This window comes from Carassius carassius, chromosome 31 (assembly GCF_963082965.1).
Source record: "Carassius carassius chromosome 31, fCarCar2.1, whole genome shotgun sequence".
In the NCBI taxonomy this organism is placed as follows: domain Eukaryota; kingdom Metazoa; phylum Chordata; class Actinopteri; order Cypriniformes; family Cyprinidae; genus Carassius; species Carassius carassius.
The window spans coordinates 360,800-379,066 of NC_081785.1; the positions used below are offsets into that span (position 1 = coordinate 360,800).

At 39.8% G+C, this 18,267-nt stretch overlaps 2 protein-coding genes across 2 annotated transcripts; both read right to left on the reverse strand.

Annotated features, from left to right (window-relative positions):
• Positions 1–469: 469 nt before the first annotated feature.
• On the reverse strand, positions 470–2,854 carry LOC132111971 (zona pellucida sperm-binding protein 3-like). Its single transcript, XM_059519571.1, has 8 exons — positions 2,274–2,854; positions 1,949–2,067; positions 1,758–1,861; positions 1,508–1,685; positions 988–1,105; positions 826–908; positions 673–761; positions 470–598 (listed from the first exon to the last, which is right to left on the reverse strand). The coding sequence occupies exons 1-8, from the start codon at positions 2,808–2,810 to the stop codon at positions 519–521; spliced, it is 1,308 nt and encodes a 435-aa protein (XP_059375554.1). The 5' UTR covers positions 2,811–2,854; the 3' UTR covers positions 470–518.
• A 12,801-nt stretch (positions 2,855–15,655) lies between these two features.
• On the reverse strand, positions 15,656–17,956 carry LOC132111267 (zona pellucida sperm-binding protein 3-like). The gene is made up of 8 exons (XM_059518421.1): positions 17,399–17,956; positions 17,074–17,192; positions 16,883–16,986; positions 16,633–16,810; positions 16,174–16,291; positions 16,012–16,094; positions 15,859–15,947; positions 15,656–15,784 (listed from the first exon to the last, which is right to left on the reverse strand). The coding sequence occupies exons 1-8, from the start codon at positions 17,933–17,935 to the stop codon at positions 15,705–15,707; spliced, it is 1,308 nt and encodes a 435-aa protein (XP_059374404.1). The 5' UTR covers positions 17,936–17,956; the 3' UTR covers positions 15,656–15,704.
• Positions 17,957–18,267: the final 311 nt, after the last annotated feature.

An 18,267-nucleotide genomic window follows, 5' to 3' on the forward strand; every position in this document is an offset into this window, starting at 1 on the left:
ATTAAGAAACACTGAAAATGCCATTTCACAATTTTAAGACAAATGGTTGTGCCAGAGTTGCATAACGGCACCAATTTCTGTCTCGGCTGTGATGTCGCCATATTAAATGTGTAAACTAGGTCTAAAAGCAGTATAAACCATTCCAGTCAGTCACATCCTGACATCTGCAGAGACTAACACCTGTGTGGTTGTAAGCTTAAGCAGAAGTGTAGCAATTAAACTTCTGCCAGTGGTAAGCAGTGTATGTCCTTTACCCTGGTAACCGTCACCATTCTGCCCTGAAAAGCTGGTTAAATGCACTAAATCTCTCATGCCACTAAGCACAGGACACATGTACCTTGTTATGTTCCACACAAGCTATCATGATCTCAGACAGGATGAAACTAGTAAAACTAGCAATGAGATTAATCTCATCTTTAGAGCACAAACCCAGAGTGTTTAAACTAGACAAGAAGAGCAGAAGCAAGAACAAGGTTGTGCATTTATTGAAAGTCAGCAATAGGGTTTCCACCCCCCATTTATTGAAGTCCAGCTAGAGTCTTCTGTCGCCCTTGAACCATCACAGGACCGAGTGAGGCCTTGCCTTCCCACTGAACACCTATTTAAGAGGCAAATACCCAAGTCAAGTAGAGCACGTGAAGTGTCAGTAGCAATCTTGAAGCAGCTACCTACCCCCAATAGGAGCATCACTTCCCCCATCAGGACCACATGTGGAGTCACAGCAAGCACAAACCTGGTGGTTCCCATCAGCAGCAAGCCACCTGCAACAAGAAAGGAAAATCAGACACGGCAGCTTCATAGTGTTCTTAAGCAGCATGAACATACCCATTGGAAAAGGAACAGGATTTGTGGAGAGCGTCACTGGGTGCAGAAGCAAGAGTGGCCTTCACAGTACACGTTATGTAGATCTGCAAGAGATACTGGTAAGGGTTCACAAAACCAGAGCAGATGGGAAGAGGACTCAGATTCAGTCAATATAGTACGTACAGAAGGACTGGATCCTCCCTGGAACATGAAAGCCTCCAGCTGGAACCGGATTTTGTCTTCCTGGGTTCGAGGCAAGAAGTGGGAGCTGGAAGCCGTAGCCTTGGCATCCACAAGGCACCTGATAAAGAGTGGGTGAAAATGGGTTTACAGCCAGTTGCCCGCGTCAATGTTTGTGGTTTAAGCTGTAGTAGGGGTTCCTGGAGCGAACCAATTTCTAGCCAGAGCACAAAAGATTGTGGGCAACATACGCCATTAGAGTGCGCACAGGTCCAAGCAACCTAAAATGGAAATACCAGGAGTCCCTGGCCGACGCTTTTCAACAAGCTACGCATCAGACAAATTTTAATCTCACATACCATTTAGGATGAACATTGGGACAGTCAGTCATTCTCAGCGAAGCCAAAAGCTCTTACCAAGAAGAGCTGAACCTAGGGTCACTTGACTCAACCCAATTCTCAGGGATCGAGTGCTCACTGAACGAACTTAAACCGTTCTAGAGAATCAAGTGACAGGATTTTACCCATGATTCTCAATGAAGGAATATCTTGGAACAGAAGTCACATCAGGAACTTGGGTGGCCACACAGCGGTCCACAAACACACGCAGGGGGACGTGGTTGTACACCTTCACAGATGCCTCAATATTAATAATGTCACCCAAGTAGTACACATTTGAAGGCCTCTGATTGACCCAGTCATCTGCAAAAGGAAAGAACGGTTTAGGCACAGCCTCATTTCACAAGGCTTAAGATCTAAAGAAACTACACAAACCCATCATGAGGTTCATGGAGAACACAAAGACGTCCTCGGCAACCTCCATTGAAGCATAAGGAACCCAAGTTGGCCTCAAAGCATTACTGCTCACATTATGGAGCCTGTAGTTCAAGGAGATACCAAATAAACAGTCTTCCAGTTACAACACCACAAGGAACCCTGCTTAACACATCCAGTCAGTCGCTTACCTTTGATAGTGGCATTGAATGCCAACAACTGCACCCTCAGTACGGGTAATTGGCGTGCCAGCAAATGCCACAGGGGTGTAGGTAAGAGCAAAGGTGTAGACGAGCTCATCCCCAGTCATCTGCAAGAGACGGGATTTACCAAGTGGGTTCTGTTCAACTACACTTAAAAATAAGATTCAAGGGTGTTTCTAGCAGCCATAGAACATCAGTTCCCCAAAGCAGCTTTCAGAAACTGAAAGGTTCTGTGGATGTTTAACATTCAACTAACACTCATGAAGAGCCATTGTTTTTATTGGTTAATCCAGTAAGACATAACGGTTCTTACCATCAGCACACTATTGCAGTCCTGTAGTTCATATTCAAAGATGAGCACCCCAGAGGCAGAGTCCTCACCAACAACAGGACAGCCTCCCATAGACAAACCAGATGGCTGGATCAGTTGACCATTACTGAACATATCCTTCTTCACCTCCACATGAACCCGGCTCTCACTGCATTGCACAGCCACACTACTGGGAGTCACAGGTTGCCTCAACTGAAAGTTTGCCGTCAACTCACGTTGCACCTCTGGAACGATGGGAAACTTCCAGTCCAAAGGCTTTACTGGACCCTGCAACAGCTGCTTCTCCTGAAGACCAAGAGGGTCCTGCGCAAATTTTCTGGAGTCAAGACTCGGAAACTGAGAAGCCTTTTGGAAAGGATTCAAGAACCCTTGAGAAGAAAGAGCAGGACCTCTGGAAGCTGGAGCTGATTGCGGCTTTGTGCTGCTTGGACTTTGGCGGTGTTTCAAACTTCCCAATGCACTCTTCAGATCAAAAGCCACAATCACAACCAACACTAACACACCTTGCAAGAAGCCCATTCTAACAAACCTTGGCACAATGCTCCAATGCACATCACTATTGGCTTTGCTATTTAGTAGAGCTTTGAATTAAGCTCCTCCCCTTTCAGCTTAATTGATTAACTTTGATTCTCCTCTGGGCTTGTAGAGTTTATTCATCCCCAAATGAGAAAAGTCAAGAACATCACTAACCATTAGAAAGCTACATGTGAATCTGAGATTTTAATCTTCATTTGCTCACTATTTTATAAGAGACACAACATTTTGTCCATTATAGGTAGTTAATGGCATCTAAAGAATTCATAAATTATTGATTAATAATCATAAATATTAATTAATAATCTTTGGTTTAGTTTTTAGAGTAGTCACTATGTATAATGGTAACATCATGTATACCTAAATACTCATATAAATGAGTAGAAAGGAAAATATTAGTAAATTGGCAAAATGGGAGGGACTAAGCAGCTACCGAGCAGCCCGGAACATAATTATTCTTTTTTTTTTTTCTATTTTTACTTCAGTGCATGTCAATCCTTGTAATGTTTGGAGATTTCATAGTGAAAGATATTCATCAGTATATTGCCAACATTTATTCATTTTTTTTTTTAGAAAGATTATGGAACTATGCATATTTTAGATGTATTAAGTCTCCACATCTAACAGTGACTGAAACTTTTTAGATGTTCTGAGACAACACTGTGATTCTCTTAAAATCCATCCATCTTTAAGATTATTCCAGAAATACATTTTGATGCATCCACAAAACAATCACATGAAACATGTCGCTCTCTTGTGGCTGCTGGGATACATTGGAGATGTAAGTGAAATAAATGAATTATTTACCTAACAAATTATACATTTAGAACAATAAAATGGGTTGATTTGCAGAATTAGTTGAATTGTTAACACTTTAAAGAAACATAAACAGATACATGTAGTCACTTTTTTTTAAAAAACAATTGTCAAAACTTATTTAATACTAAAACAACTAAAACTAAACTAAAAATAAATGCTTGAAAATAAATTAAAGCAATAGAAAATACTAAAATTGAAAAGAAAACAAACTGAAAATATAAATTTTGAAAGCTAATTAAAAATCAGTATTATAAATTTAAATATTTATAAAAATATATTTTAAATTAATACTATAATAGTATTACATATATGTGCTGAAAGTGGCACTTGGTTTTGCGTTTGCCTGTTTCCATCTGCTAAATAGTGAGGCATGGCCAGCTGACTTCAATCACAGGTAATAAGGCAAATACAAAAGCGTTAGGTTTCACCGCGGCAGCCCTCGTGTGAGCCCTCCTCGTGTGAAGACCGACGAGTGTAAAGACAATCGACTCTACCTGCGCGACTCTACCGAGCAAGGACACCGACAGGGCACTTGAGTATTGCTTTTCTCCTCTTTCTTTACTTTTTGTATACCTTGTTGTCAAATATCTCTTACACTTGTAGTCACTACGTGCTTTCAGATCTCTACTATCACTACTAACACTCGGAGAGCACGCTATGTACATCGCAGGAAGGCCTGTCTGACAAACCTACGGCCTGTCCCTCTGACCTCTACTACTACGCTCTCTATTCCAGTTGGTCTCTGGAACTGCCAGTCTGCAGTTAACAAAGCAGACTTCATTATCAGTTAAGCTTCACAGACCACATTGACCACATTGCTACAAAGACCCAGTCCTGCAGGTTTGCCTTATACAACATTAGGAAGATTAGACCCTTCCTGTCAGAGCAAGCCATCCAACTTCTTGTTCAAGCTCTTGTTCTCTCCAGACTGGACTTTTGTAATGCTCTCCTGGCGGGCCTTCCTGCATGTACTGTCAAGCCTCTGCAGTTGATCCAGAATGCAGCAGTGAGGGTTGTCTTCAATGAGCCGAAAAAAGCTCACGTTACTCCTCTCCTCATCAGGTTACACTGGCTACCAGTAGCCGCTCGCATCAAATTCAAGGTACTGATGCTTGCCTACAAGACAACCACTGGCACGGCACCAACTTACCTAAACTCACTGGTTAAATCTTATGTGCCCTCCAGAAGTTTGCGTTCTGCAAGTGAACGACGCCTTGTGGTGCCATCCCAAAGAAGTTCAAAATCACTCTCACGGACCTTTTCCTGGACTGTGCCCAGCTGGTGGAATGACCTCCCAATCTCAAATCGAACAGCTGAGTCTTTACTCATTTTCAAGAAACCTCTAAAGACTCATCTTTTTTGCCTGCACTTAACCAACTAACACTAGCACTTTTCATTTATAAAAAAACCTGACTATGTGCTCTATACTAGACTAATTGAGACTTGTCATGGCACTTGTATACTGTAGTTGTTCTCTTGTTGACCTGACTGCTTCTATTGTTCTCATTTGTAAGTCGCTTTGGATAAAAGCGTCTGCTAAATGATTAAATGTAAATATAATGGCATAATACTACAAAAACATTTTTACTGTAAGTTTGTCAATGCATATCTGTACTGTGTAAAAACTTCAAATCTTGCAAAAGGATAGTCACAAATCATTACTTTAACAATTTAGAACATTTATTTTCTGAATGAAAAATATAGTTGTTTACAATGGGATATAATTTGGCTCTTCTGCCAGCTGTAAATCACTCATGATGATGATGGCAACGGCGGAGGCTGAGATCTCACTCTACACAACCAAAACAGATGAGAATCCGGGGTGAACAGAAGTTTTATTAGCTTCAAATGTAATCTGGTTAAAAAAGTTACTAACATTTAAAATCACCAATATAAATAGTATCTGCTAATTAATATACATGTTTTCCAAAAAGCAGCTCTGAGAAGGGCTTTTACAGTCCAGTTTTCAGCTTTGTTCATTAATTGTCTTTAAGTTTGTTTTTCCAGTTCAGATGAACACTGATCATTGTCCACTCACATCAGCAAACCTCAAACACCGCAGCAGTTCGTCTAAAGCTAACCCAACAAAACTCAACATGAATTATGAAAAGGTTTAAGACCGACATTGTGCTTTTACAACCGTTTACTCCAAAACACTTAAATGACTTTTACCTCATAGTAATGACGGATAAATGCTGATTAAACCATTGTGTTGAAGGAGCTCAACCTGTGGATATGTTCAGTTTTTTAAATGAATGTTTCATGATATTCAGATGCACAGTATCATGTGAAAAAGTGATTGCCCTTCGCAACAAAATTTTTTTTAATTTACAGTTTAGCCAAAACCCAACAAGAACACACTGCTATTGTTTTAGGCACAAGTCAGAACTGAGTAGAGGGAGTGACTCTTAACAAGAACATTTTTTATCATATTTCAGCCCCAAATCAACAGAAAAAAAAAGAAAAAGTAATAATAATAATATAGTTTTATATTTTAGCCGATTCTGGGACAATTAAACCTTTCTGCCTTTTTTCAGAACAATTAAGCATTTTGCCTCAAATTCTCACAATGGTCAGGTGAAAGAAATCTCATCCTCATTACTAACATTCAGTAATACATCGTCCTTTCTGCACACAATAAATAAAATTCAGTACAACAAATACTTTCAGTTCCACTTTACTAATGTATTTTTTTTTTTTTTTACTTAAATTGCACTGCTTTTTTCTTTTGATTTTTGACTTGCCCATGGAAAATTTTGGCAGGTCGCTGCATATATGTTTGGGTTTAAAGCAATAGTTTACTAAAAATGAAAATAAGCCAGAATGTGTTCACCCTCAGGTCATCCAAGATATTGAGGAGTTTGTTTCTTCATCAGATTTAGAGAAATGTAGCATTGCATCACTTGCACACCCAGTGAATGGGTGCCGTCAGAATGAGAGTCTAAACAGCTTTTGGTTCCACTGCTGAGCAAGTGATGGTTTTCTCCAAATTCGGTACATTTTCAGTGAATGTAAATTTTTGGCCAAACTCTTTCTTTCAGAACATGCAACAGCACCATTATGGTGGAATGTAGCATCTGTCTGTACTGCTTTATCGTGAATAACCAGCATGCAATTCAAATTAAAACACAAAGGGCCTAATGATTTGCTTCGACACATTCTGCTCCTTCTGTTTCTCTGCAAACAGAATGGGTTATGCAGTTTCACAGTGTTTTAAGACTTAAAGAACTCGATATGCTGAAATATCTTTGGTAAACCATCATAGCTGGTGTGTCTAAGATAATGAGGTCACTAACCATTCACAATAAACCCACACTATTGTTCACTCCAATGCAAAAGTCGAGTCTGTGATGCTCTTTGGTGTGTCTGGTTGTCGAATGCAGGTGGAAATGTGACAAGAGCTGCAAAAATACAAAATTATCCCTAATGCAATGAGAAAGCCTTTCTGATTATTATATTTAGAATACAGTTTTCACATACAATTTTAATACATATTGTAAATTAAACATAGGTTGTGTCTGCGATCAGAAAAGAAACCCTCCCGTCTTTGGCAGCATTCAAACTTGAGATGCGTTAGCCGGTTGAAACCCCGTTCGTAGGGTTAAACTGTAAAATATTGCTTGAACATGCCGCGTAACACTGGATATGATACTTCAAACTCCCAGAGTCCTGTTATATCCATCCCATGATGCAAATGAGTGAATCTCATGAGCATTCAAACATGTTGCATACAGAAAAGCAAACCTTTTTTGCATTTCAGCAAAATATTGAGAAAAAATTTCATGAGATTCATCCATTGACTGAAGTTCACATCTCAGTAAACACTGTGTCCGCTATTTTAATTTTTGCTTGCTAAAACTTCATGCGTAAACTAATAAAATCCACGAGGAACCCGGTATAAAAGAACCAATGCAGTTCAGTGTATCCTATTAAAAAACAGACCTGCGTCTATGTACAGCAAAATAAAAGTGCTGGGACTGACATCCGTGTACAAGTCCACAGTGAAATCTGTGAATAATACTGGTAAAGCAGAGCGCACCGCAGCGTCCTTCATTACCGCCCCGTCACTAACACTGTGAGGAAGCTCCGACGGGGACCGAGGGGTTGTGAGAGGCTCCTCTGTGCCAGTGCTGGTCTCAGATCAGTCTGGAGTTTCTCAGGAACTGAATGAGGACTTTGTAAATGAAGGAGTACTGTGAAAGCGTCTGTACCATCATCATGCGTTGCTGCCGCAGCAAGTTCAGAACAGTCGGGACGTCCAGCATCTGTCAGGAAACATCGACACGTCAGTATCAAAACAGGATTATTTCACAGCAGTTTTAAACGGGGCCAATCCAAATTAAGATTCTGATTTATGAAATATTTTATAAGCAAAGTACGCCATGTTTATTTATGAAGCAGATTTCACATACAGCGATAATGCAAAGAGCTTGAGATAAAGTTTTACAAAATTGTAAATGGCTATTAGAATATAACTAAATAATTGAGTCTAGTGGTCGACCGATATATAGCCAAGGAGAGATTGTAAGCTTTTTTTCAAATATCGGCATTGGCAGATAAGTATTTTTATTTGGCAGATGTGTTTGAGGCGGGACTTTTATTTTGGCAGCACTGAGAGCGGCAATGTCTGAGTGCACACAGTGCTTACAATCTCTCCTTGTTCATTGTCGTTAATAGTTCTGTCTAGTACAGACAGAAGTCTATCTAATAATCAAATACAACGGTTGAACAATTAATGTATACATAAAGTATTATATTAAGCCTATTAGTAATAGAGGCAAACATTATAATACTTTCTCGTGAGTGTTACCTTTATTTGAAAAATATGATTCCCAATGCACACAGACTTCCCAGAATACTGAGTGCCCTGTTGATGACAGTATTTGCTTTTTTAAATTACATTTTATTAAATATTTATTTGTGAAAAATACTGTCATATAAAGTATGTTTATGTTACACATTTATTTTTTAAGCCATTGTCAAATTATTTCAAATTTCTTAAATAATAATAATAATAATTAAAACAATTATATCGGCCCCCCCTGCTTTCCAAGATATCGGCATCGGCTGTCAAAAAACACATATCGGTCGACCACTAATTGAGTCTAAGTTTAACTCAAGTGTTCCATAACATGAAGCTGTTATTCCGATTCATTTATTTTCTACAAATCATTTACACAAAAATGATTTAAAAATACATATACAAAAAGGTAAATAAAAATTGTATACTTTATACAAGCTCAAGTCTTTTTTTTGTTATCAAATTTTTATTGTTGTAACATCGTTTAAACATGACATATCGAAGACAAACAATCAGCAATTACCCTAGTGTGAAAAAAAAAAAAAAATATATATATATATATTTTTTTTTTTAATACAATAAGAAATAAAAATGAAAAAAGAAAATCAATAATTAAGTAAAAATAAAATTATATATATATATATATATATAGGGCACTATATCAGTGGGATAACAAAGAAAGAGAAATAAAATGTCTATATATAATGAACAAATAGTAAACAAACAAACAGAATGTACTTCAAAATATACACAAATATATATAAATACTACAGATTGTTAGAAATTATCACAAAAAAAAAACAGAATAGAGATGAAAGAGATCTACGAAAAAATCTATTAACCAGATGAACAATAAAAATAAAATAAAATGACCATAGAACCAGAGAATAGAGGATGGGGGAGAGGGGGGAGAGGGGGGGTATTAATTCAACTCCGTAAACCCTTGAGTTTTTCCAGTGTTTGGGCCCAGAGTCTAATGGTGTCCTCTCTTGCGCCATGAATGCGTGCAGTGGACAATTCGAGATACACCACATCTATAAATGTAAGAACCCAATACTGCTTATTAAGAGAATGTGGAGGTTTCCATCTCGTTGATACTATTTTCTTAGCAGCTGTCAAACCAGCTAAAAACACTCGTTTCTGAGTTTTGCTAAGTTGTATATCAGAAAGATCATCTAAAATAAAAACAGATGGAGACAAAGAGGCCGAAACATTCAATAAAGTGGACAAACTTTCTTTAACCATATTCCAAAAGTGAGCAACCCCAGGGCATTCCCAAATCATGTAAAAAAAATTACCAATTTCCCCTGTATGGCACAGCATGCAATTAGGATCAGGTTTAAGCTTCATACTATAGAGTTTACGTGGAGTCATATAAGTCCTATGAATAAAATTAAGATGGATTTGTTGGTGATCCGGATTCCTTGAGGCATGCATTATCATCATCCAAACACTGTCCCAATTAAAACTGGGGGAAAGCTAGGAATATCTGCCTGCCATGAGTAGTCTATTGTCAGAGGAGGATGCATTTTTTCCAGTAAAAAATTATATATTTAGAAACCAAACCTCTTGTTCCCTGAGTCTCACGTAAAACTTTAAGTAAAGGGTGATCTTTAAGAGGAGCCAACCAAGGAACCCCATAAGCCTTCATGGCTGCCCTCAACTGTAAATAAAAAAAGGTAGAGCTCTGAAGGTTAAATTGAATGAAAAGTTCTTCAGAGGAGTAAATGCCTTTATCACCCATTACATCACCCAAGGAGTGAATTCCTTTGTCAATCCACTGTCGACACTAGCCAATCTTTATTGGGCGCTTACCAATTAGTAAACCATCATTATTAAAGATAGGAGAGTAGGGATTCCAATTAGAACGGATATTACAAGCTTTTTCTGCTGCCCTCCAGACGGACAGAGCGTGTGACACTATAGGACCGAAACGGAGCGTACACTTTTTTAGAGGAATATTGGCAAATAAAACTTCATCTAACTTCAGAGGAAGAACTAGATTTCCCTCCAAGGAACGCCACGAAACATTCATTTTGTCATTATACCAGCTAAGCAGGGGACGTAGTGTAAAAGCCCAGTGATATAGCTTAAAATTCAGAAGTGCAAGTCCACCCGCAAATCTATCTCGTTGCATCGTGGAAAGTTTAAGACGTGGACGTTAGCCATTCCATACAAATTTGGTAATTATGCTCTGTAGCCTATCCCAAAAACGAGAAGGGGGAGGCAAGGGCAGCATAGAACTCACAAAGTTAATTCGAGGGAGTACATTCATTTTGATAATCGAGATGCGCGATCTAAGGGAATTTGGAAGTGATGACCAGTTATCCAAGTTACAAGAAACTTTAGACAGGATGCCCTCATAGTTGGTCTTAATTATATACTGCAATGAAGCACCAATCATAATGCCCAAATACTTAAATTGTTTGACCACTGGTATACCCGAGGGCAGTGCTAAGTTTCTCATTGCGTCATTTAGTGGAAGAAGTGCCGACTTTGTCCAATTTATTCTATATCCGGAAATCTCGTCAAAACTGCCAAAGATAGTTAAAATGTTAGGAATGGACTGCAGTGGATTGCCTAAAAAAAGAAGGATGTCATCTGCATACAAAGAAATTTGATGGTTGGTCCCACACATTGTGATTGGGGTGATACCTTTATCTATGTGTATTGTCTGGGCCAGTGGCTCTAGCGAGAGTGCAAAAAGCAGCGGGCTAAGAGGGCATCCCTGTCGAGAACCTCTGGCTATGTTGAACAGTGAAGAACAAGTCTTACCTGTCAAAACCATGGCTGTGGGGTTCACATACAGCACCCATGAGCCATGAGCTTCAACACAGACCACAAATATGGCCATTCCAGACAATCAAAGGCTTTCATAGCATCTAGGGAAGGGACCGCGGTAGGAGGAGTCAGCGAAGATGACCCATGTATTACATGGAGTAACCTCCTAACACTATCAGATGCTAATCTAGTCCTAATAAAGCCTGGTCACAGTAAACAAGCTTAGTCATGGCCGGCTGGAGTCTCCGCGCGAGCAATTTAGCATAAATTTTTAGGTCAGCATTTAGAAGTGACAGAGGCCTATAATTTGAACAATCATTTGGGTCCTTGTCTGTTTTGAGCAAAAGCGTAATAAATGCAATATTCACATCTCTGGAAAAGGACCCTCTCTCAATAGCAGCTTGAATCATATAAAAGAGTAGGGAGCCCAGACTGTCCCAGAACGTGGTATAAAATTCAGGTGGAATTCCATCCAACCCAGGAGATTTACCGCTACGCATATCAAAAGCAGCCTCCTTAAGCTCAGCTAAAGTAATGGGGGTATTTTATTCTAGAGAGTCTTCCTCAGACAGCTTAGGAAGCAGTGTTTTGTTTAGAAAATTGTCACAAGTATCCTGATTATGTGATACCTCAGAGCTATATAAATCAGCATAAAAGCTACGGAATGTAGCATTAACTTGTGAGGGCACACTAAGAATATCACCATTTTTGGATTTAATTGTGCTGATATCTGTAAAATGTTCATTGGACCTCAATCTAAGGGCTAATAAACGGCTGGGGCTAGCCCCATTAAAATAGTACAACTGTCGCGTCCTATGAATTAAAAATTCGGCCCGCTGTTTCATAACAGCATTTATCTCTTTTTTCACAAGGTCAAATTGAAGCCTAACATCCTCATCATAACTTTGTTGTAATAGGCTATCTAACGCTGATAATTTGGACTCTAAATCGTATAATCTGGATGACCGAGCTTTCCTTATGTTGTAGGCATAACATACAGTAAAATTCCTAATAAAACCTTTAACAGCATCCCAGACTGTCCTTGGGTCATCCACAGAGCCTTTATTTATATTTATAAAATCTGATAGTTGACTTGAAAACTTGGTTTTAAATGCTTCATCTCGGAGTAGCGAGGTGTTAAAACGCCATCTAGGGGCCCGAGCTGGATTTGAATTTAACAACACAGAAGCAATCACTGCATTATGGTCAGAAAAAGCAACTGGTAATAAGTTAATGGTAACAATATTAAAAAACAAATCTCTAGAAGATTCAATTCGAGAGGAAGATTTATGTCTTGAAGAAAAATGGGTGAAGCCTTTAACACCAGGATTTAATAAACTCCAGAGATCCACCACCCCAGTATCATTAATCCAGGAGCATAAAGCCTCAGAAGAATATTTTTTATCTAAATTTTCGGAGTGTCCCGATCTGTCAACAACAGCATTAAAATCAGCTCCTATTACGAGCTTGAAGTCAGATAGCTCCAGCAGTACCTTAGTGAGCTGTTCATAAATTTTTTTTTCAAAAGTATTAGGGGCATAAATTGAGACGGAGGCAACACTTCTATTTTCTATATGAACTTTCGCAACTGTTATTCTGCCTTTGCGATCTGACCAAGTATCCAACAACTTAAAGTGCAAACTACACTGACATATGATTGCCACCCCTTTCGATTTGTTTAAAGCTGATGAGCAAGCAACTACCCGGAAAAATCGCCATGCGATTTGTATCCCTTTTTAACAGATGAGTCTTTTGTAGGAAGGCTATATTAATTCTTTGTTTCCGCAGAAAGTCCATAGCAACTCGTTTCACTGGGTTATTCAGGCCCCTTGCATTGAGGCTGAGAATATTCAGCTTGGCACCATCAATCATTTAAAAAGTAATAGCAAGGTAAACTATGCAGTAAACAGGAAAAACAAAGTTTCCATAGGGGAAAAAGATGGGGAGGAAATAGGAACTTCTCTGGTTCAGGCTTTGAAAACCTCACATTAGAACAAAACAAAAACAGAACAAGGAGAAGATTGGCCGCACCCATGTCTATAACTCCTGTGAAACAAATGGAAAACTAGGATCTATTAACCATTAAAAGTACAGAAAAAAGATATGCACCTGTTCAAAATCCCAGCTTAAACCATACTAATATTTAAAAAAAACTTCATGATAATAACCGTTTACACATGTGAAAACTCTCCCATTCCTTTTGGCAACACCCATCATTGAATAAACATACCCGTTGCATGGATCATATTACCGGCAAAACGAAAATCCAAGAGAATTCACAAGTTACCGTCCATATAGGCTTTGGCGTTTTTCGGGTCTCTGAAAGTTTTCTGCATGCCGTTTACTTTGAAGACCAACATGGCTGGGAAGTTCATTTGGAAGCGGATGTCTTTCTTAATGAGCTCAGCGCAGATAAGATTGAAGGCTCTCCTCGCGGCACGAACTGTAGGCGAAATGTCAGGAGCAATACGGAGAGATTGATCCTCGTATAGAAGCTGGCCTTTGCGTCTAGCAGCGGTCAGAATTGTAGAAACGTCTCTAGAGCGATGAATCTTGATAATAACAGGGCGAGGCCGACCATCCGAAGGAGTACCGAGCCCTCGGTGTGCGCGGTCAATTGCGATACTCTGGACTGACAACTCAAGCAGTTTTGGAATGAAAGTTTCAAAGAAAAGATTGGGGATCACTTCCCTCGACAAACTCCTTGAGATTAAGGATTCTGATATTGTCCAGTCTGGAACGCCCCTCTAGATCCGTAACCTTCTCAATAAGTGACAAGTTAAGCTTCTCGAGTGCGGCCAGTTTCCCTTTAAGTGGAGCAATGTCATCCTCCAGGACAGAGATACGAGTTTCTGTTTCGGCCTGACGCGTCGCAAGGGAGTCGGTGGCTGCAGCAACCTCATCGATGCGTTTGATGATGCAATCAACTTTCACGTCCAGCTCCGACTCCAGCTTAGCAAAGGAGTCATTCATCAATTTTTGTGTGTGCCGACCTTCTTCTGCAACAACTTCGGCAATTTGTTTCAACAAAGCACCATGTGATAAATCATGTAACGAGCTCTCATTGCTAACTGCATGGCTACTGCTAGCACTAGCCTTGCTCGAATCAGTACATTCTTCCGTAAAACCTCGGGAATGGTCCGGCTTGTTCGGTTTTGACGGCTTGGGCATGATAAAGCAGCAATAAAGCAACTAAATAATGGCTTTTGAGAAAGATGGTTGAAGGTAGATAAAGAACAGCAGGAACGTGGAACGGGAAAATGCGACTGATGAGTTGAAAAGGCGACTGATCAGTCCGCTGCCATTACCGGAAGTCAGTTTGAGCTCAAGTCTTTAGTAAGAAAGCGGTTTTCACCCTGATTCATTCACAATTTAAAAGTTGTATTAAAAGTACATATAGACACAAATGTAAAAAATACATATTTAAAATTAAAGTATAATAATGATAAACAAGTGTTTCATAACATGAATCTTTTAGTAATACATACAAATTAGATTTTTTCCTGTTAATCATGTTTCAAATTAAGATTTACATAATTTTAATCAATTATTAAAATATTTAATTATTAATTGTAATAGGTTTTGATTTGTAAGTTTAATTTCTTTCAGTAGATTAATAAAAAGATATTAAAACAGTTCTTTTTAAAACAAATATTTTGGTTGCACTTTATTTTACAGTACGTGTACTAACATGTACTTATAGTGTACTTACAGTATTTATCTAAGAAAGTTCTGGTAATACAAGGTAACTACACGGGGTAGGGTTAGGTTTAGGGGTAGGTTCAGGGTTAGTACCTAGTTATTACATTGTTCTTATTATAGTAATTTCAATAACTTAGTATGTACATGAGGAACAGGACTGTAAAATAAAGTGCTACCAATATTTTTCTATTATACTTCCAGTGAAACGAATTAAGCAACCCCATACACCAGATTTAATTTTGATGTAAATGAGGCATTCGAGTAGTCTGTTTAATGTCTCGGTCTAAAAATTGTGAAATGGCATTTTTAGTGTTTTTTAATGGCTAAATGATTATGCCGAGTTGCATTACGGCACCACTGTCTGTCCTTCCATGCCTCTCGGCTGTGATGCCGCCATAATAAACCTGTCCATCAGTCACATCCTGACATCTGCCGAGACTAGCAACCGTGTGTTTGTAAGCTTAGCAGAAGTGTAGCAATTTAATTTTTGCCAGTGGTAAACAGTGCATGTCCTTTACCCTGGTAACAGTCAACATTATGTCCTGAAAAGCTAGTCAAATGCACTAAATCTCTCATGCCACTGCAAGCACAGGACACATGTACCACGTTACATACCAGACAAGCTATCATGATCTCAGACAGGATGAAACTAGTAAAACTAGCAATGAGATTAATCTTTAGAGCACAAACCCAGAGTGCTTAAACTAGACAAGAGCAGAAGCAGGAACAAGGTTGTGCATTTATTGAAAGTCAGGAATAGGGTTTCCACCCCCCATTTATTGAAGTCCAGCTAGAGTCTTCTGTCGCCCTTGAACCATTACAGGACCGAGTGAGGCCTTGCCTTCCCACTGAACACCTATTGAAAAGGCAAATACCCAAGTCAAGTGGAGCACGTGAAGTGTCAGAAGCAATCTTGATGCAGCTACCTACCCCCAATAGGAGCATCACTTCCCCCATCAGGACCACATGTTGAGTCACAGCAAGCACAAACCTGGTGGTTCCCATCAGCAGCAAGCCACCTGCAACAAGGAAGGAAAATCAGATACGGCAGCTTCATAGTGTTCTTGAGCAGCATGAACCTACCCATTGGAAAAGGAACAGGATTTGTGGAGAGCGTCACTGGGTGCAGAAGCAAGAGTGGCCTTCACAGTACACGTTATGTAGATCTGCAAGAGACACCGGTAAGGGTTCACAAAAACAGAGCAGATGGGAAGAGGACTCCGATTCGGTCAATATAAAACGTACAGAAGGACTGGATCCTCCCTGGAACATGAAAGTCTCCAGCTGGAACCGGATCTTGTCTTCCTGGGTTCGAGGCAAGAAGTGGGAGCTGGAAGCCGTAGCCTTGGCATCCACAAGGCACCTGATAAAGAGTGGGTGAAAATGGGTTTGCAACCAGTTGCCCGCGTCAATGTTTGTGGTCAACACTGTAATAGGGATTCGTGGAGTGAACCAATTCCTAGCCAGAGCACAAAAGATAGTGGGCAACAGGAGTCCCTGGCCGACGCTTTTCAACAAGCTACGCTTCAGAAATTCTCACATACCATTTAGGATGAACATTGGGACAGTCATTCTCAGAGATGCCAAAAGCGCTTACCAAGAAGAGCTGAACCTAGGGTCACTTGACTCAACCCAATTCTCAGGGATTGAGTGCTCACTGAACGAACATAAACCGTTCTAGAGAATCAAGTGACAGGACTTTACCCATGATTCTCAATGAAGGAATATCTCGGAACAGAAGTCACATCAGGAACTTGGGTGGCCACACAGCGGTCCACAAACACACGCAGGGGGACGTGGTTGTACACCTTCACAGATGCCTCAATATTAATAATGTCACCCAAGTAGTACACATTTGAAGGCCTCTGATTGACCCAGTCATCTGCAAAAGGAAAGAACGGTTTAGGCACAGCCTCATTTCACAAGGCTTAAGATCTAAAGAAACTACACAAACCCATCATGAGGTTCATGGAGAACACCAAGACGTCCTCGGCAACCTCCATTGAAGCATAAGGAACCCAAGTTGGCCTCAAAGCATTACTGCTCACATTATGGAGCCTGTAGTTCAAGGAGATACCAAATAAACAGTCTTCCAGTTACAACACCACAAGGAACCCTGCTTAACACATCCAGTCAGTCGCTTACCTTTGATAGTGGCATTGAATGCCAACAACTGCACCCTCAGTACGGGTAATTGGCGTGCCAGCAAATGCCACAGGGGTGTAGGTAAGAGCAAAGGTGTAGACGAGCTCATCCCCAGTCATCTGCAAGAGACGGGATTTACCAAGTGGGTTCTGTTCAACTACACTTAAAAATAAGATTCAAGGGTGTTTCTAGCAGCCATAGAACATCAGTTCCCCAAAGCAGCTTTCAGAAACTGAAAGGTTCTGTGGATGTTTAACATTCAACTAACACTCATGAAGAGCCATTGTTTTTATTGGTTAATCCAAGAAGACATAACGGTTCTTACCATCAGCACACTATTGCAGTCCTGTAGTTCATATTCAAAGATGAGCACCCCAGAGGCAGAGTCCTCACCAACAACAGGACAGCCTCCCATAGACAAACCAGATGGCTGGATCAGCTGACCATTGCTGAACATATCTTTCTTCACCTCCACATGAACCCGGCTCTCACTGCATTGCACAGCCACACTACTGGGAGTCACAGGTTGCCTCAACTGGAAGTTCGCCGCCAACTCACGTTGCACCTCTGGAACGATGGGAAACTTCCAGTCCAAAGGCTTGACTGGACCCTGCAACAGCTGCTTCTCCTGAAGACCAAGAGGGTCTTGCGCAAATTTTCTGGAGTCAAGACTCGGAAACGGAGAAGCCTTTTGGAAAGGATTCAAGAACCCTTGAGAAGAAAGAGTAGGACCTCTGGAAGCTGGAGCTGATTGCGGCTTTGTGCTGCTTGGACTTTGGCGGTGTTTCAAACTTCCCCATGCACTCTTCAGGTCAAAAGCCACAATCACAACCAACACTAACACACCTTGCAAGAAGTCCATTCTAACCAACTTTGGCACAATGCTCCAATGCACATCAGTATTGGCTTTGCTATTTAGTAGAGCTTTGAATTAAAGTGGCTCCTCCCCTTTCAGCTTAATTGATTAACTTTGATTCTCCTCTGGGCTAGTAGAGTTTATTCATCCCCAATTGAGAAAAGTCAAGAACATCACTAACCAATAGAAAGCTACATGTGAATCTGAGATTTTAATCTTCATTTGCTCACTATTTTATAAGAAACACAACATTTTGTCCATTATAGATAGAATCTAAAGAATTCATAAATTATTGATTAATAATCATAAATATTAATTAATAATTTTTGGTTTAGTTT

Bases quoted from the DNA above. Each gene is read 5' to 3' on its own strand.
- LOC132111267 (XM_059518421.1), bottom strand. From the start codon at position 17,935: ATGGACTTCTTGCAAGGTGTGTTAGTGTTGGTTGTGATTGTGGCTTTT. The intron at 16,987-17,073 runs GTAAGCGACTGA...CTTGAACTACAG, and splicing joins ATTCAATGCCACTATCAAAG to GCTCCATAATGTGAGCAGTA. The intron at 15,948-16,011 runs GTAGGTTCATGC...TCCTTGTTGCAG, and splicing joins TCCTGTTCCTTTTCCAATGG to GTGGCTTGCTGCTGATGGGA.
- LOC132111971 (XM_059519571.1), bottom strand. From the start codon at position 2,810: ATGGGCTTCTTGCAAGGTGTGTTAGTGTTGGTTGTGATTGTGGCTTTT. The intron at 2,068-2,273 runs GTAAGAACCGTT...CGTCTCTTGCAG, and splicing joins ACTGCAATAGTGTGCTGATG to ATGACTGGGGATGAGCTCGT. The intron at 909-987 runs GTACGTACTATA...TATCTCTTGCAG, and splicing joins AGGGAGGATCCAGTCCTTCT to ATCTACATAACGTGTACTGT.